The following is a 16,407-nucleotide window of genomic DNA, read 5'->3' on the forward strand; positions in this document are numbered from 1 at the left end:
CATGTTTATGATGCAAACTTGACCCAAAGGTATCGGAGCACTTTAAAAGAGCACATCTTACATTACACAAGGACACATTCGCGTTTGACTTTTCTGGCCCAGAGACTTTCAGTGATTTGCCCATAATCGCAGGATGTTGAGCGGACGCCGAGGCTCGAACCTGGTTTCCTTGTTCTGCAGGCAAAAGTTCTGCCATAACGCCACATCCTCTATTAAAAACTTTAACAAAGCCAAATAACCCACGCAGAGTTATTTAGCTTTGTTAATGTTTTTTTTAAAGATGTTGGACGCTGCTGTTCTACATGGCTTAAAATAAACAAAAATAAAGTGCTGCAATTTGGTCAACGCGGGGCACGCCTTAGCGCTTTTTTTTATGTACTTTGAGTCATTATGCACAACAGCTGCTGTTTCTGTGCGACATCTTTAAAAACACATTTTCACCTCCAATATGTCATGCAAAGGCGAAGCTATTGGCTTTGCCAATGCTTGTTCAGTACTCGAACGAACTCAACTCTGACGAAAGAAATGCCCCTAAACTACAGCATCCTTTTGGGCGCTGGGGCTCGAATATCCGGCTGCTCCAGTACAGATCCACCGTCACATATCATTTTTCCAGGTACTGAAACCCCGGCGCAGTCCTGACAGCCTCCACTGCTGTCACTGGCAGTGCCGGAGCAGAGAGCGCAGTGCCCCGGGCAGGTCACTCACTGACACAGCGTGTTCTCCTCAGCACACTCTATCATGCCTGTCCTTGAACCATGACACAAGCGCGATAACTTAGACAGCTAGGACCATTTTAGACCAGGGGCTGGGGGGTTAAATTGACATCATTCTTCAAATTCTTGGCCGCCCCTGATTGGCTGCGCCTCTCCTGTTATTTCCCTGTCACTGAGCTGGAAGGTGGCAGAGCGTAGGAGACATCAGCGAGGCCAGGGAGAGCGACTGTCACCGCCAGCAGGAGAGAAGCACCCGCGCGGGCCCTCCCCGACCATCACCATGATGGCGGTGGGCAGCGCCAGGGCTCTGTGCATCCTTCCCGTGCTGCTGTCCGCCCTCGCGCAGGCACAGCCCGACCAGCAACAGGTGAGAAGGGGCAGAAGACGAACGCCTCCCTCACCTGCGAGGACCCGGGGCGAGGGCGATGGCTTAACCGGGGGCGAGGGGACGCGAGTGGTAAGGGACAGGTATGTGGAGGGCCGGCGGGCGAACGGGTGTGGATGACGTGTCCTAAGGAGGAGTGCGTGAGGGGTGTGAGTGCGTGAGGTGAGGGTGTGCAGCTATGGCGAGCGTGAATGGAGACAACCGGGAGTGGAGGTAGGGAGGGGGGCTCTTGATATTGAGGGCGCGTGTAAGTGGAGGTGTGAGTGGAAATAAGGATACCGATTTGTGGAAATCGAAATGAGGTTAGGGGAGATGCGGGGAAAGTGAGAGGGAAGGTGGGAGTGAGCGGCGGATGGAGGGGCGAGTGGGAATGTGAATGATGTCAATGGAACTATGACGGGGGGAATAGAACGACTACGAATGAAATGAGTGACGGTGAGTGAGTGGTCATGTGGATGAAATGAGTGTATACACACAGAAGGGCAACTGTTGATACGAGTGAGTTTAGTTGAGATACAGAGATGTCAGTTTTGATACAAGTGGGTGGGTGACTCGGGAAAACTAAAGAGGGGTGCCAGCGGCTATACAGAGGGAGTGGAAATATGAGGCGTTAGTGGGGGCGTCAGAATGTGAGTGACGGCGCAGGAACGCTTAGTACAGATACACTGAAGATGTGGGGGTATTTGAAATGTATTTATAGGGATGAGTGAAAGTATCGAATTGTGGTTGTAGGTGCAGAGGGTGAGTGGTGATCTTGAGAGGTGAGTGATGATGTGCATGGAGTTACAGAGGGGAAGTGTTGACACCAGTGACACAGGGGAGATGGAGAGCCACGAGTGACGAGGTGCATGGGTGACCTGTGACACTGGACAGGGACAGAAATGTTGAAGGGTGAGTGGAGGGTGATCACGTGTGGTAGAGCTAGGCAAAGAGATGTAACAGTGAGTAGTCCTCTGGTGGCGAGAAGAAATAACTGAACACACGGAGGTGTGAGTGGAGAGGGGACGAGGCGCTGTCTGACGATATGGAGTGGTAAGTGGGGATGTGTGAGGTGATAGGGGGCTTTGCGGAAGTGTGATGGAGTAAGTAGCTTGCAAGAGATGCAGAATATTTGAGTGGACGATGCAAATTAGTTTTGTGAAGATAGCTTATCACATATGTGGTGTGGGAGAATGTGCAGTACTAAGGGGGTCTGAGAAGAGATTTGGGCAGGAAGAGATAGTCTATGATGACAAGTGATACCGAGGGCCCTGTTATGTTATGGATGGAGCAAACACTGATTGGATGGGGTGAGTAGTAAGTGATATAGGAAAGTGACTGAAGATATGGGGAAATGAGTGGAAATATGGTGGTCTGAGTGGAGAAGCAGAGGGGTATCGGGGCTGTGATAAGGGTCTGTGGTGGTGGTTGCCATTAGATCCACCAATATAATGTTGAGGTGACTGGAGATGTAGTTGACGTGATTGGTGGTATGGAAAAAGCAAGGGCAGATGCTGAGGTATTGAGGAGAAGTGCAAGGGTGGGAGGAAATAGGGTAAAGGGCAAAAAAGCTATGGATGATGAATTTAAATAGAGAAATAATAAAGGACGATCGCAAGTGGCACAATAGTTGTGGAGAGATGATCCCCTGTGCCCAGAAGTAATGGTACCGTGTGGTATCTCCTCACCATTAATGTACCATTATGAGATAAGGACACAGTAATGGGGAATAACATGCTGGTCAGACTTAACAATATCAATGTGTTTCCCATTACTTGGTAAACTAGCAAACTTGAGTTCAAAATTCTTTTGGCTGGTGGAACTCAGTTCTGGTTCCAGCACACCTGATGTTTCTGGGTACCGTGGACAAAGGTGGAGTGCTATCTGCACAAACAGGGGATGGTAAAATGGAGGGGTGACCGGGGATATGAAACTGAATGGAGACTTGAATCAGGGAAATTTGTCTATGAACAAAATGGGTGAAAATGTGAATGTTGAGAGGTTGGGTAGGTGAGTGGAGATACGTGCGTGTAGGTGTCAATGAGGATGAGTTGAATGGATGCACAGATTGGTGAATGAAGATGTGGATGACATGAGCAGACAAACCAATGAGGTGAACAGCAGGATGAAAGTTGTTAACCTAGAAGAAAATGCCAGGAACGAGATGTGGGTGAGTGGGGACCTACAAGAGTGAACATATGCAGGGAGGATCAGGAGAGATGTTGATGCACTTCATTACGATATGAATTAGGTGAGTGGAGACAAAGTGGACAACTTTTGCTCTAGCGACTGAATAGAGATGGGGGAAAGCAGCTGCTTTGAGTTAATGGCAATTGAGTGCTGGTGTCAGTGAGGTGAGAGGACTTACGCAAGAGATAAATGTCAATATATTGAGCTGTTATCATGTATATGGAGAGTAGATAGTGAGTGTAGTTATAGAGTGTAGTGAGTATAGTCATGGAATTGTGAATGAACATATTGAGTTGTGAGTGGAAGAGCAGAGGGATGCCTGGATGAGTTGAGATAAGGATGGAATAAGCACTTATATTGAACTCATCGATATTTGGAGAGGTGAGTGGAACAGTGGATGAGATGAGGGGAGATACAGATCTGCTGAATTTAAATACTTAGGACTAGTGTTCGATATTTATATATTTTGCAGGGGTGGGTGGAGATATGGAGAAGTGAGTGGTAATATGGCAGTAACATTGGCAATTAAAGTTCCCCTGGTAAATCAAAGTAGTCAAATGTATGTTTGTTCCCTTTGTATATCACATGCCAAACAGTTCATTATTAAAGTACCCAAATATTGAATTATGCATTATAGGTTTTCCAAACTAAGCTGCCATCATCATACGAAATGGCATTCTGAAACTCTTGTTTTTGGTGATTGCTCATGACCTAAGGATTGGTAAGAACATGCTTCTTACTTTTTACTAAATGGCTCGTACGTGTATCTCTTGCAAACAAGACAATATTCAAACTTTGCAACTGCTGGAGAATACCGTATGTAACCCACCCTTCAGACCTCAAACTGTCAGTTACTGCCAGGCTGATGAGATCTCCCATTTGTTCTCAGCCATTGTGCTGCAATTCCGATTTCAGGATAAAATTCAGGCAGTTTTCACCTGTTAGACAGACCAACTTGTGCACGAATATTATGCTTCCAAAATGACTCTTGCATAGAGGGCATCAGCTCTTCTTTATCAAGGTAATTCTTTGTGTTTATTCATTTATCAGCTGATTTTTTTTTTTTTTAAATAAGCTTTGGTCTGGGATTGTTGGGAAAGAGCAGGATTGCCACCTATGTTACTTCTTCCACTGGGTCATCAGAGGTAGGAAAGAGTCCACCATAAACAAAGCAATCCACCTCAATATATTCTTAGGTTTTCCGAACACAGAGTCAAAATTCACAAGAGTGTATGGCAAAACCTGGTTTCTAGATTGTTGTTTGGGACACCCAGAAATGGTGGAGAGTTCAGTACTAGTCCGAGTGTGTGTGCCAGAAAATGTGTTGGCAAAAAAGAAATCCGAATGGGGTATATGGCAAACATGTTTTCGACTGACAGTTTTTTAGATTGATAGTCTTGGCTGTCTACATATATTTGGATTGAAAAAATAAACGAAGTACGCATCTTTTCCCTGTGCCTCGACGGTTCATGCAAGCAAGGATGAAAGCTTTGGTATACTGCAGACATTTAAGACGAGGGAGTGATAGAACCACCTAAGAGAGAGCAGTAGTCATCATGTTGTCCTACTTTCATAGCAACCCTGAAAGAATCTCTGTCTGGGAAGGACCGAGCCCTCTCCTTTAGGGTGGGCTGAGCGTTGCCTGAGTTTGGTACTTGATCGTGGGCACCTTCTAGCTCCTGATTACTGCTTCAAGTCGTGCATGCTGCCCTTCCAGGAACCATCTGCATAGCCGCCATCTTCTTCCGTTCCTCTCCTTTCTTGGGCTGCAGCTGGATTCTTTGCCTAAAGATGGCGGGAGAGAGGCGCTGAAGAGTAGGTACTTACCCTTACCTACTCGAAAAACCCTCTGCCTCTGTGCGGAGTTCTTTCAGGCGGTGAGGATCTTCGGTTTTGTTGAAAGAGGAGGGTGCGAGGAAGGGATTCGCTTCTGTAAGCCGTAGGAGTAAGATTACATTTTTTTTATCACGGTTTGTGTGAGGCAAGTGAGACTTTGGACTGCCAGCGAGGCTGCCCCGTTTTCTATCCACGATGACCAGGATTGGAGCAGAGAAGAGGACGTCACCAACCAGGCCCAGTCACTGCACCCTCACAACAGCAGGGGGCAGGCGAGTGCACAGGGAGGGCTGGCGGTGTCAGAAGGGCTGGTGTGACAGGTCGTGTATTCTGGCTGCTCGTGGGCTTGTTTTATGGTCTGGTGGTCCAGATGTTACTGTTAATGTCCCAGATATTACCAAAACATTGGCTGCACCGAGCAGAAAGGCAGAACGCTGTACCCTGCAAACACTCGTCCAGCGTGCCTTCACAAGTTCAACACTACCCCGTTTTGCAAACGCGGATCACTAGTTTAGCTACCGGAATGGGGGACACTTATTTGTGGTGTTCTGGTCCTATTTTCTGTCCCACTCTGGCGCTGCCGTGCACACTCGGGGAGATGGAAACTAACCTAAGAGGATATTCATAAAATACGGGATAATTCTAACAAGCAACACGAGCGACCTTTCACTGCCCTCTTTTCCTTAGCTTTACTTTTCTAGTTTCCTTGCTCGTTACATCAGTAGATTTCTCTTTAGAAAACAGCTAAATGCAATTGCGTCAAGGCCTCCCCCTTACCCCGACAAGGCTCGAGACATGTTGTAAAGGGAAAGCTAGGCGTGGGCGGTAGAGACTGCTCAGTGAACCAAGCGACAAAGAAAGACATTATGAAAATGTCAACACAGGGCCGAGAGCATCACATGGAGTTACCACAAAAGAGAAAGGAAAGAAAGGTAGTAGATAGGAAATGGAAAAGAGAACGTGGAGAAAGAAAGATGTAAGAAATGGTGGACAAAAGGTGAAATTAATCTTGGAAGAGTAGAACATTGAAGAAAGACAGGTTAAAAAGAACAAATGAAAGAAGTGTTCATGGATGAATGAAAAAAGAATGAATTCACAGAAGAGTCCAAGGATCCTTCAAAAAATGGATGGATGGGTGAAAGGAAGAATGGATGAAAGCGTGAATGGATGGAAATGGTTGGATGAATGGACTGATGTGTGAACAGAATGGTCTTTGGATGGATGGAATAGTGTAGATGGATGTCATAAGGTAGCATGCAAGGATGGAAAATAAATGTTGGCTAGGTGGATGAAAGGATGAAGGGAAGGATGAAATTAACTGAAGGATGAAAAGCAGGAAATATAGATGAACGGGTAGGTGGAGGAAATAGTGGGAGGATGCATGGATAGCCAGATGAATATTAGGGAGAGCAAAACTATTCTAGGAAAGGTTGGACTTACTACTTTCATCCCCTCGGTGTCATTTCATATTTGATTTAAAGAGTGGGCCATTTTAATTTTCTGGTTACTCGCTTCTCCTCACGCAGGTCGTCTACGGCGCTTAGAACAGCATGAATATAGCGTCGCTGTGTGCAGTGAGGTAAGAAAACCCCAGTCACATTACCGAGGCAAACAGCTGACAGGCCCCGGGGTGCAGAGCGCTGCGCTCACGGTGTCAGCAGGGGACCTTCCCGTCCTTTCTGTGGAGTCACCGGGCTCGCTGTGGTGAACAGAAGCGGCCAGTTGATGTGTCAGCCCGCTTTCCGCTGACTCATCCCTTCAGCCCTAGTGTCTGTGGTGGCCCAGAGGGGCCTGGTCCGCCATTGTGCTCCTCCCTGCCTGGCCTGGAGACACGGTCGGATTGGGGTTACAATTAGGCCCGGGCACTTCCAAAACAAGTGGCCCACATTCCCTGATCGTCCCTTTCATGGATCTCACCATCTCCTTAGTCTCATTGGTATCTGGCCGGTTATTTTCTATTATTTCTTTGTAGTTTTTTTATGGTGTGAACTCCACCCAAAGATATTGGAGCAATTTACATGAACACCAGTTAGATTATTACACAAGGTAAAATTCATTTTTTTATTTTAGGTGAGGTGATTTTATTTTAGGAGAGATTAAGTGATTTGCTCAGTCACAGGATGTGGAGCTGACGCTGGGACTCAAATCTAGTTCCAACCTCTGCAGCTCAGGCTATGGCGCTACATTTAACCGCTTTCATCTGGAACACTGATCTTTTAGTAGACTTGTTTGATTTGTGTTTTATGCAGTTCTGGTGATGAAACACTTATGCATTTCCAGGTCGGTAATTCTTTTTTGGTCTTTTTTTAGTGCTTTTCAGCCAGGTGGACCTAACACCAGAGTACAAATAACTCAAAGCATTGCTTCCCTTTATAAGGCACACCAAGCAAAATAAACCACGTGGAAATGTGTGTTTCAGCTTTACAGGAGGGCTCTAGAAGAGCCGGCCCCAGTGACAGTAGGGCACTTTCCTCTCACATGTCCTTGTTCGGGTGGTAATCCCTCAAACTCCATTCCTTAGAAGTGCAATATTGAAGAAGCCTCAGTCTCCTTGTTATAGGAATGAAAGATAAGTGCAGCTGCTCACATCCATACATTTATTTACATTTTTACACTTGTTGAGAATTTTCTATGACTTTGTAGGAGTTGGGAGATGGTGCCATGAGATCTGGGATAAGATGCAATGACCCTGAAAGAAAACAAATAGAGACAGTGGTTGTCATTTAGAGCCTGTCGGTAATCAGTATTTGCCAGAAACTGGTAGTTGTCCCCTCCTATTGCATCTTCTGCCTCATTTAGGGTGTGATGTGTGTGATTTGCCTAATGGTGGAGCAACCACTGAATCCATCATCATGAAACCCATTGCATGGAGCATCCCCCAGTGGAAATTAAAGGGGCTGCTCTGATTTGTCAATATGTCGGACCTCCCTTCATTGTTTTTTATTTCTCCAAAATGGCAACCTCATGGGGACAGCAACCACTACTTGGGAAAAAGCCCTCCGATATTGCAGGTAGCCCTAAATTGTACAAGCTGGCCACACAGCTGAGGTACAAGAGATGCGTGGCTTCTTCTGCCCTCATTTAGCAAATGGCCCTCCATATTCTCAATGAGGCTATGTCATTCTTAAGAACTTCTGCAAGTGTGCCATAACCCAGCAATATGCCGTGATATTCAGCTAGTGCGCCCACAGAACACAGGCAAAGCACTAAAAACATTTCATACAGGGTCTCCTGTTATTCTAGAATTCGCAGTCACAGAAATAAAGTGAGTACCACTGAGTTGGGAAACAATGAACTTCTGATATGGATTGTCAAGAAGCCCATTGTGAATGTGTATAAGACTTCACACCAAGATGATCTGTAAATAGTTCTAGGTTTATTCAGATTACCCCTTCATCCACAGCCACCTTCAGCTCCTCCTCCACTTCTCTGCCGCTTCTATAAGAGGGAGATTCTGCATTCCACATGAGATATCAACAATCCCTCTCAGCTGCTAATCACACCTTCAAATGATGAGCTGCATCAGTGATACCACACCCATCAAACCTGGCCTTCAGCAGCCCTGCTACTCCAAGACCAGCACATGCACAGCTCTGCTGAGACCCTTCATCACTTTCCTGACAGCATCCCTTGGATTTTCACGACTCAAACCCACAAGCAGTTGTGCAATTATGCACAAGCTTGATCTGCAGCATGGGATTCTTTTCCTTGAGTTAGAGATGCACATAGCTCTCCCAAGGCACCTCATTCTTATTGTGCCAGAAACCGGTCCACAGATATCAGTATACTTAATTTCAATTATTCTTGACATATAGCTGTATAACATAGTATACAAAATACTGCCTAAATAAACTTGAAATGGACTATATAGACACTTTATTATAATGCAAAAATATTGTTTTATTGATCAAATGTAATTAATAACAGAAGGAACCCATTGCTAAGGTGAGCAATCATGATCAACCAAACCCTCTTAATTCGAAATGCCTTTAAAATGCTCTGAATGATACCAAATTGTGTTTGTTTCACCTGAATATACAACACAAATTTTTATTCGCCATAGACCCGCACCCGCCTGCTTAAAGATAGCTTAAAAAATTCAAAATTTGCTTATTGAGATTCAGGAAAACCCCAAATAATAATTGAGCCTCAGTGTATAAAATGTAGTGCCCCTGAGGTCGGTGGAACATTTTCATTCGCTGAGAAAAGGACTGAGTAGGCCATTGTCCCAACTGCCTGGCCAGCTGTTCAATGTAGGAGGAAATGTTTCTGCTGGGAAAATGTAGGTGTCTGGTGTCCCCCAACTTTTGGGGCTCTCTTTGACCCATTCTGCCCATTCTGTGGGGATAAAAGAGAGCCTTGAATCCCCTCAGTACAGTTACAGGGCCCATGAATTGAAAAAAGCCATCTAAAGCTTGACACTGTAACATCTGTCAGCACTGGGTCATAATGCCTATTCAGAATTTGTTGCTGTCTGTGGGGTGGATTTTATTTGCTTGGAGAGACTGGGTGGAAATAAGGTCCTGTCCACATGCTGTCAGCAATTGGTGATGGCTGAAGTCTTCCTCCAGTGGGACTGCATTGCCGTCAGGAATCTTTACCCATCATGGCCGGCCATGCTTAGCAGGAGGTTTGTATCTCCGAGCAATATGTATAGCTACTGTTGATGAGTATACACCATCCATTCACCTTCATAGACCAGTATGAATTAAGGCACATGCTACTGGTACGTGTTACTTCATTCAAAATGAAAAACAATGCTCTTGAAACGTTCCCCTAAAAGATACCTTTGAAATGTATTGTAATCAACACCCATAATTACCACTAATTAAATTATTTGCATGCCCTTCTTATACACTATAGTCGTGTGCTTTTGAAACATAGGCAATGTATTTAAATGCACAAAAATCTCCTCTAAGATACAATCGTCAAGAAAACTTTGACATTGTTTTTATAGATGCTCATTGAAATATTTAATTAAAATCAGGTCATTGTGATAATCCACCATTCAAAAATTTCGAACACATACCTAATATGTGTGAATGCCTTCAGCGAGCTTGGACAAAATAAGAAGAAGAAGTGAAGATGATTTAAAAAAAATAATAATAATGTTGAGAACAGCCGTACACTGAAGTCCTCGATGAGCACATATTCAATAGAATAAAGACCTAGGTCTCTCCTAAGAGTGTTGACCTAGGTGCCTGTAAGAAGGCCCAGTGTCAGCGAGCACACTTCCACTAGGCTACTTTGATTCTTTCGTGATAGGGCCCTCCATAGCTAAGCCTCTAGTGAACGCAGCAAAGAAACTACTTCAAGTACCGGCTCCCAAGAACACCAACTGTTCGGTTACAAGGAGAAAAAGTGATAGTAAACACCCAGAAGTAATGTCACAGTCTTTCAAGAATTGGTATTTTTCTCCACAACTGGAGAGAAACATGTGTTGCTGTAAATTTAAAACACACACAAGTATATTTTCTCACTTTCCCCAGTAAGACATTCTCAGTGAGCTTGATAAACCTACCTGGAGCTGAACCTAAATTCATAACTTTATTTAGAAATTAGTAACTATTAATCCGGAGAATACTGAAGTTTCTTATTTTCAATTCTAGTACACAACCTGTTGATGGGTATAAGCAATGAACTAATTGATCACTCGGCTCCTAATGATCAATTCATTTCAATCCAATCAATGTTATGGCTCTCAGTTCATCGCTCTCCACCTCAGCTATGCAATACATATTAGATTAATATGTATGTTCCCTATTGTACTGTAACAGTGTGAAATGTTTATTTCTGTAAAACACACCCTACTATTTTTTGGTTCAGGAGTGCAATATTAGACCGTTAAACGGACAAATAATGTGTGAAGATTTTCGAGCCCAACCATGATTGAACAGTCAATATAGAAATAAATGTTGAAGACTGTAACCACACATTGTGAATACAGTAATATTTCAAATATCAACATAAAAACCTGCTACACAAAGCATCTATGGGCCGATTTAGCAGTACTTTGTGCCAGTGCAAAGTCACAAAAAGAGAAGCAAAGTAGTGCAAAATGTTGAGAAAGTATTTACTTTTCTTGAACTGGAAAGTAGCCGTAAAAAGTAAACAAATAGCATTGTGCCTTACTTTGCGTTACTTTGCGTTAGGTAGCATCCTGTGGGTGTTAGATGGGCGATCCAGCACCACCACCCATGGTTTTTGACGCAAGGATCCATCTACTAATAATGGTAGACAAGGCTTTGTATGCAAAAATAGCATCTCCTTGAGACAGGCACTAATAAGGAGAATTGTTTAGGGATCTCCATCCTCTCACACATAGCCTGTGCTGCCTTCTACAGCACACAGGCAATGTGAGAAATGTTTTAAAAGATGTCTAAGCATATTATTTTGCACTGTGGTGTGAAGGTATGAGACTGGCATCAGGCAGCCTAAAAGAGCGCCCACCTGGAGAAGAAATCATCAGCTGCATACTCTATTACATATGGCACTGACCTGCTCTTTCCTTCTAATGTAACACAGCACAGCAACTTTGGCTGCGGTGCTGCACTGCTCTATAAACTAATACATCTCCGCCGGCCCCCTTGACTCCTATGGCTGGAGCCTATACTCATGAGTACCCAGGTACTCCAAACGCAAAACTAGCAGCTAATTCACAAAGCCAATTTTAGCACACATAGGTGTCTCTTATGATAGTATATCTGCAACTTTAGGTGTTGGCAAGAGGAGGAGCAATGCATTGTGGGATTGCTGATGCACATGATATGAACACTCGTAGAGTGGTTTTTTGTGCTTCCAAAACCAAAACAGAATGACAAAGGTGCAGGAATGGTAGCAAAGTGAATCAAGGTCCCCTGCCTACCACTAGCAGTTGAAGTAAGAAAGGAGTTAACATGGAATATGCTGTCGATGTAAAGAAAAAAAGCTCAGTGTTTTAAAAGTAGAATATTCCCAAATCCTAGGCATACAGATTGCCTGCAATTCAGGGACTCTGCACAAGTAAGGTTACAGAAAACAGGCACATTATAGGACATTTGACAAATCATTAATTTCCCTGGCCTTGGCCTATGTGTGTTGTGAAACAGGTACACAGTATTAGGTCTCCTCAAAGCGTAGGTGTATGTAGATTACAACTGTTTTTTTAACCTGACCCAACCTGTTCCCATCTCTCATTCTATCTCTGATACAACTTTGTCAGAGGTGAGTGCAAAGGTGCCAGGGGGTGGTGGCCGCTAGGGCCCGAGGCCCCAACAGTAATGCAAGTGGGCTTGTTTTCTGGAGACTGAATGTGGTGCCATCCATCTGCACTATGAGCGGAAGAGGATGAAGTGGGTTGCGACAGTTCAGAAGGCAAAAGGAAGGCCATTCACCTCCAGGTTCTGTTCACTATCGCTAAACACTGTCTTCATTCAAAGAACGTGAAAATGTTCATAGGTACCTGAGCATTGTCTAAAGGCCGGAGGACAAATGAATGTTTTATTGCAGTTGAAAGACATCTTTGACACTTACCAGACAGCACTATCACGTCAAAAAAGGCACGCCTAAAAATGCCCTTTCTTTACAGAAAGCTGATCTTTATAAACATGCCAATCAAGCCTACCTCCATTTTGCTTTAGAATGTGGTCACCTTCTACCCCTAAATATGTGGGAAAGTATATGTGACTTCACAATATGCAAATGTACTTTTAAAAGTTATTTTCATATTTCTATGTGTGGCAAAATCTAAAAATCGAATGCATTTGTTTGTTTATATCACTCACACTATCATTAGTCAGAGCACTAATAAAAATAGAAAATGATCAGAAATCTGTGGTGCAGTAAACTAAACGGTACACATTTTATCAATCTTGGAAGGATGAAAGGGTAGGTGGACCCACCAGAATTTAAAGCTATGAACCTTAGATAAAATCGAAATTTCTGCAAGAGATGCAATGCTCTGTTTACTGGGGATGTGCATAATTTCTGGAATTTTAAGTTACACTTGTTATGTAAAATTCCTGAAACTACACCATTACAGAATGTAAAAAAAAAAGTTATAGCGCAAAAGCGTGGGGACAGCCCAAACAATCAGAATGAGAGCATCTATTGGTCTAGGCAATTGCATTTTGTGTGTGTTTTATTAATACAATATACATCCTGGCATCAAAATTTGACACCAGGCGCATTTTGATATAAAATATAGAGCTGATTTGCATTACACATATTTACAAGTAATTTCATAGAAATTTCACATAACTACCCAAAAATAAAGTACACGATTTTGCACACCCCTAACATATATATTGGGTGTGATATGGATATATATAATGAAAGTTTGCACCTCGGTTTTGGCTGGAAAATATATCAATTTCCATTAAGATGAAGTTTAGGTAAGGGTGTGACGAAGCAATGTCATTACACGTTGTCTAGGTTACAAGTTCCCTACATTTTCAGGCTTGTTCCACATTGGCTTTAAAGGAGCCAGCCTGTGAACGATGTCACAATTGCTCTCAAAAGCCAAAGATGCAGCATCAAACAAAGTGGCAGGCTGGAATACTAATTTATGTGATTGTTAGAAATGCAGTACTGGATAAGGAGTACTGTGTTTTTCTCTGCACTGGATGGAACCTTTTAAGTAGGACAGCTTGAGTGCCTTGGTCTAGAGGGCTGATGCTGTACAAAATGTATAAATTAATGGTTTATGCATGATCTGACCTTTAAGAGTCTATGACCATTCCCACGTCTTTTCAGTTAGAATTTGGGTCCATCTGTGTGGGCCCCTGCGAGGCACCTGACTTTGGCTTTGACGTAGAACATTTAACATGGTATAGAACAACCAATATTTTGGTGAACTTTGCTCACATTACTGAAAGTAATCTCATCAATATATTGAGCACGTTAAATTTCCTTGAAATAAGAACTGGAGGGGAAATTATGTCATTCAGATACAAGTTCCTGCAGTACGGGGACTGGGATCTAACAGGTAGAAGCTGGATTATGTGTTTTTCCTATGAGATGCCAGAAACCACTAGAGACTCTAGCCACATTAATAGTCATCATGGCTTCCCATGCTTATGGAACATCCCTTACTTCTCTGTGAATAATTTGCTATTCCAGGGTCAGCATCTGAACACAGTTTCTCCAGCACATACTCTCAGGAGGTGCAGGATGTACTGATGCACCCCCTAAAATACCCATCCTGGAGTTCCAATGGTGAAAGAGCCATAAATATGCATTTTAATTTTGTGTTTACTTTTTACCTTGTGACATTTATTTTACATTCAAAGACAGAGGTCAAATGTCCTTTTATGTCTTCTGAAAAATTACAGCTTATTTTGCTAACATGGAGACTAGTGTTTACTTTGCTTCCAGGACTGCAAAGTCAGAGGATTTTTCAAAGTGAACTATGTGACTACTTTGCAGTTGTGAAGGGAAAGGTCATAGGATGCCATGTTATTCCAATTTACAACAAAACGTAAATGCTTAAGTCTGCACAATATTAGTGACCATTACAATGGAGAACGTACTGTCTTTAAACTGCAGTGTGCTAGCAAACCATGCTATAATCATATATGTGTAACAGTGTGCTCCAAAATACCCCAGCAGGTACTTTCACACCCACGCCACACTCTTGATGAATAGGAGTGGCTCACTTGCTACACTTGTTCTTTGTGTGACACTTGGATTTTTCCAATTCCTGTGAGTTTAGTTAGGGGCGAAGCTTGGTCAGTAAGATTTGTGGGGAGGGCTGAGCTTCACGTTTTCCAGCGATCACACTGGTGTATATTGTCAAAACACATTATAGGACAAGAACGACACATACTAGAGGCTAAGAGGCAGTGGAAAGTGAAGCGAATGCGGATCAGCAGGGGTACTAACTGAGAGAAAACACAATGGGGCATATTTAGGAGGCCCTAAGCCCCTAGCACTATTCCAATGTCACATTAGTGTCATTTTCTTACGCTAATGTTGCATTAGCAGGTCAAAAACACAGTTCCATATTTACAAAGTGGCACAATGCATCTTTGTAAGCCTTTGCACTACATTATGCCTGTGCCAGGCATAATGTATGCAAAGGGGGGCGTTCCCCCATGGGGGGGAGGGGCAAAAATAAATGGCGCAAGGAAATCTAACAGATTTCCTTGCGTCATGGTTTTTCGGCACTTTTAACACCTGTTCAGAGAAGGCGTTAAAAGGAGGCTTCCATTGCTTACAATGGGCCTCTGGGTGCTTTGCAGGAATACCGTCAGAATTTTTTATGCTAATCCTGCAAAACGATGGACTAGCATAAAAAATTCTGACGCTAGTCCCCTAAGTACCATCCTGGTGCGCCGTATTTTAAATACGGCGCACACATGGTGGCTTTGGGAGGGTTCTAAGGGACGCAGGAAAATAAACATTTTTCTTAAACATGCCCTAATATTTTGTAAAATAACCAACATTTTTTAACACTTTCAAAGCTGGGAGGGTAGGAACGTGTATGCCTTTTTGTCTGTGTTTATGCAAAACTTCTTTGCGAAATCCGACAGATATCTCACCATACCCTACTGAATTTTCCAGAAAATTAATTTGTTTATTATTTATTATTAAACACCCCCCTTAAGCTCTGCCCTTTAGTTTAGTGGTGGAATATTAATTGCACCACCTCCTCTCTGAAAATTGTTTAGCACCACTGCCCAACACACCCCATTCTGTATCCCATCTTCCCGTGTAAGTCGCCACTTGCACAGCTTGCTAAATAAATAACCCACCTCTTACGTACAGGGATTACAAATATAATCAAGAACGGAAATAGCATTCATGAAATGTGTCGTTTGACGCTATCAAGCAGCTGGTTTCCAAGCAACGGACATGTGCGTCAGAGCGGTGCTTCTAGAAGGGATTGTACAGGCAGGAAGACAGCTGTCAGCCGGACATTGTAAATGTGAAGCAGTAGGCGAAAACCTGCCCTAGACGGTCGCACACACGCACGGCACGCGCACACTTTCATTTATTTTGTGTTTGAGCTTGTACCTATTGGGATCGGTGCTCAGGCAGAAGGCATTGACGTCAATTCACCAGCATGCCAGGGGTACCGGAAGTGACATCACACGCCATTTGTCCTTTACACCGACTCACACTTACAGATACACACGCATTCACACATACAAACACTGTCGCTCACATAAACACTCTCACCCGTATACACGCAAACAATAGACATTAAAAAATCATATTTTACCTCAGCTGCCAGGAACGGTCATATTCCATGTATTGATATAGAATAATGTAGCCTTAATTAGTATTAGTCTAATTAAAAAAAATGTCAAAAAGAAAGAA

General features: G+C 43.4%; 1 protein-coding gene across 1 annotated transcript in view; it reads left to right on the plus strand.

Moving 5' to 3' along the window:
• Positions 1–596: 596 nt before the first annotated feature.
• The window catches only part of GPX3 (glutathione peroxidase 3), a 44,713-nt gene continuing 28,902 nt past the window's right edge, over positions 597–16,407 (plus strand). Inside the window, exon 1 of the mRNA XM_069199566.1 lies at positions 597–1,083. Coding sequence (XP_069055667.1) covers positions 997–1,083 — 87 coding nt within the window. The 5' untranslated portion in view covers positions 597–996. The remainder of the gene's footprint in view (positions 1,084–16,407) is intronic.

This window comes from Pleurodeles waltl, chromosome 7 (genome assembly GCF_031143425.1).
Source record: "Pleurodeles waltl isolate 20211129_DDA chromosome 7, aPleWal1.hap1.20221129, whole genome shotgun sequence".
In the NCBI taxonomy this organism is placed as follows: Eukaryota; Metazoa; Chordata; class Amphibia; order Caudata; family Salamandridae; genus Pleurodeles; species Pleurodeles waltl.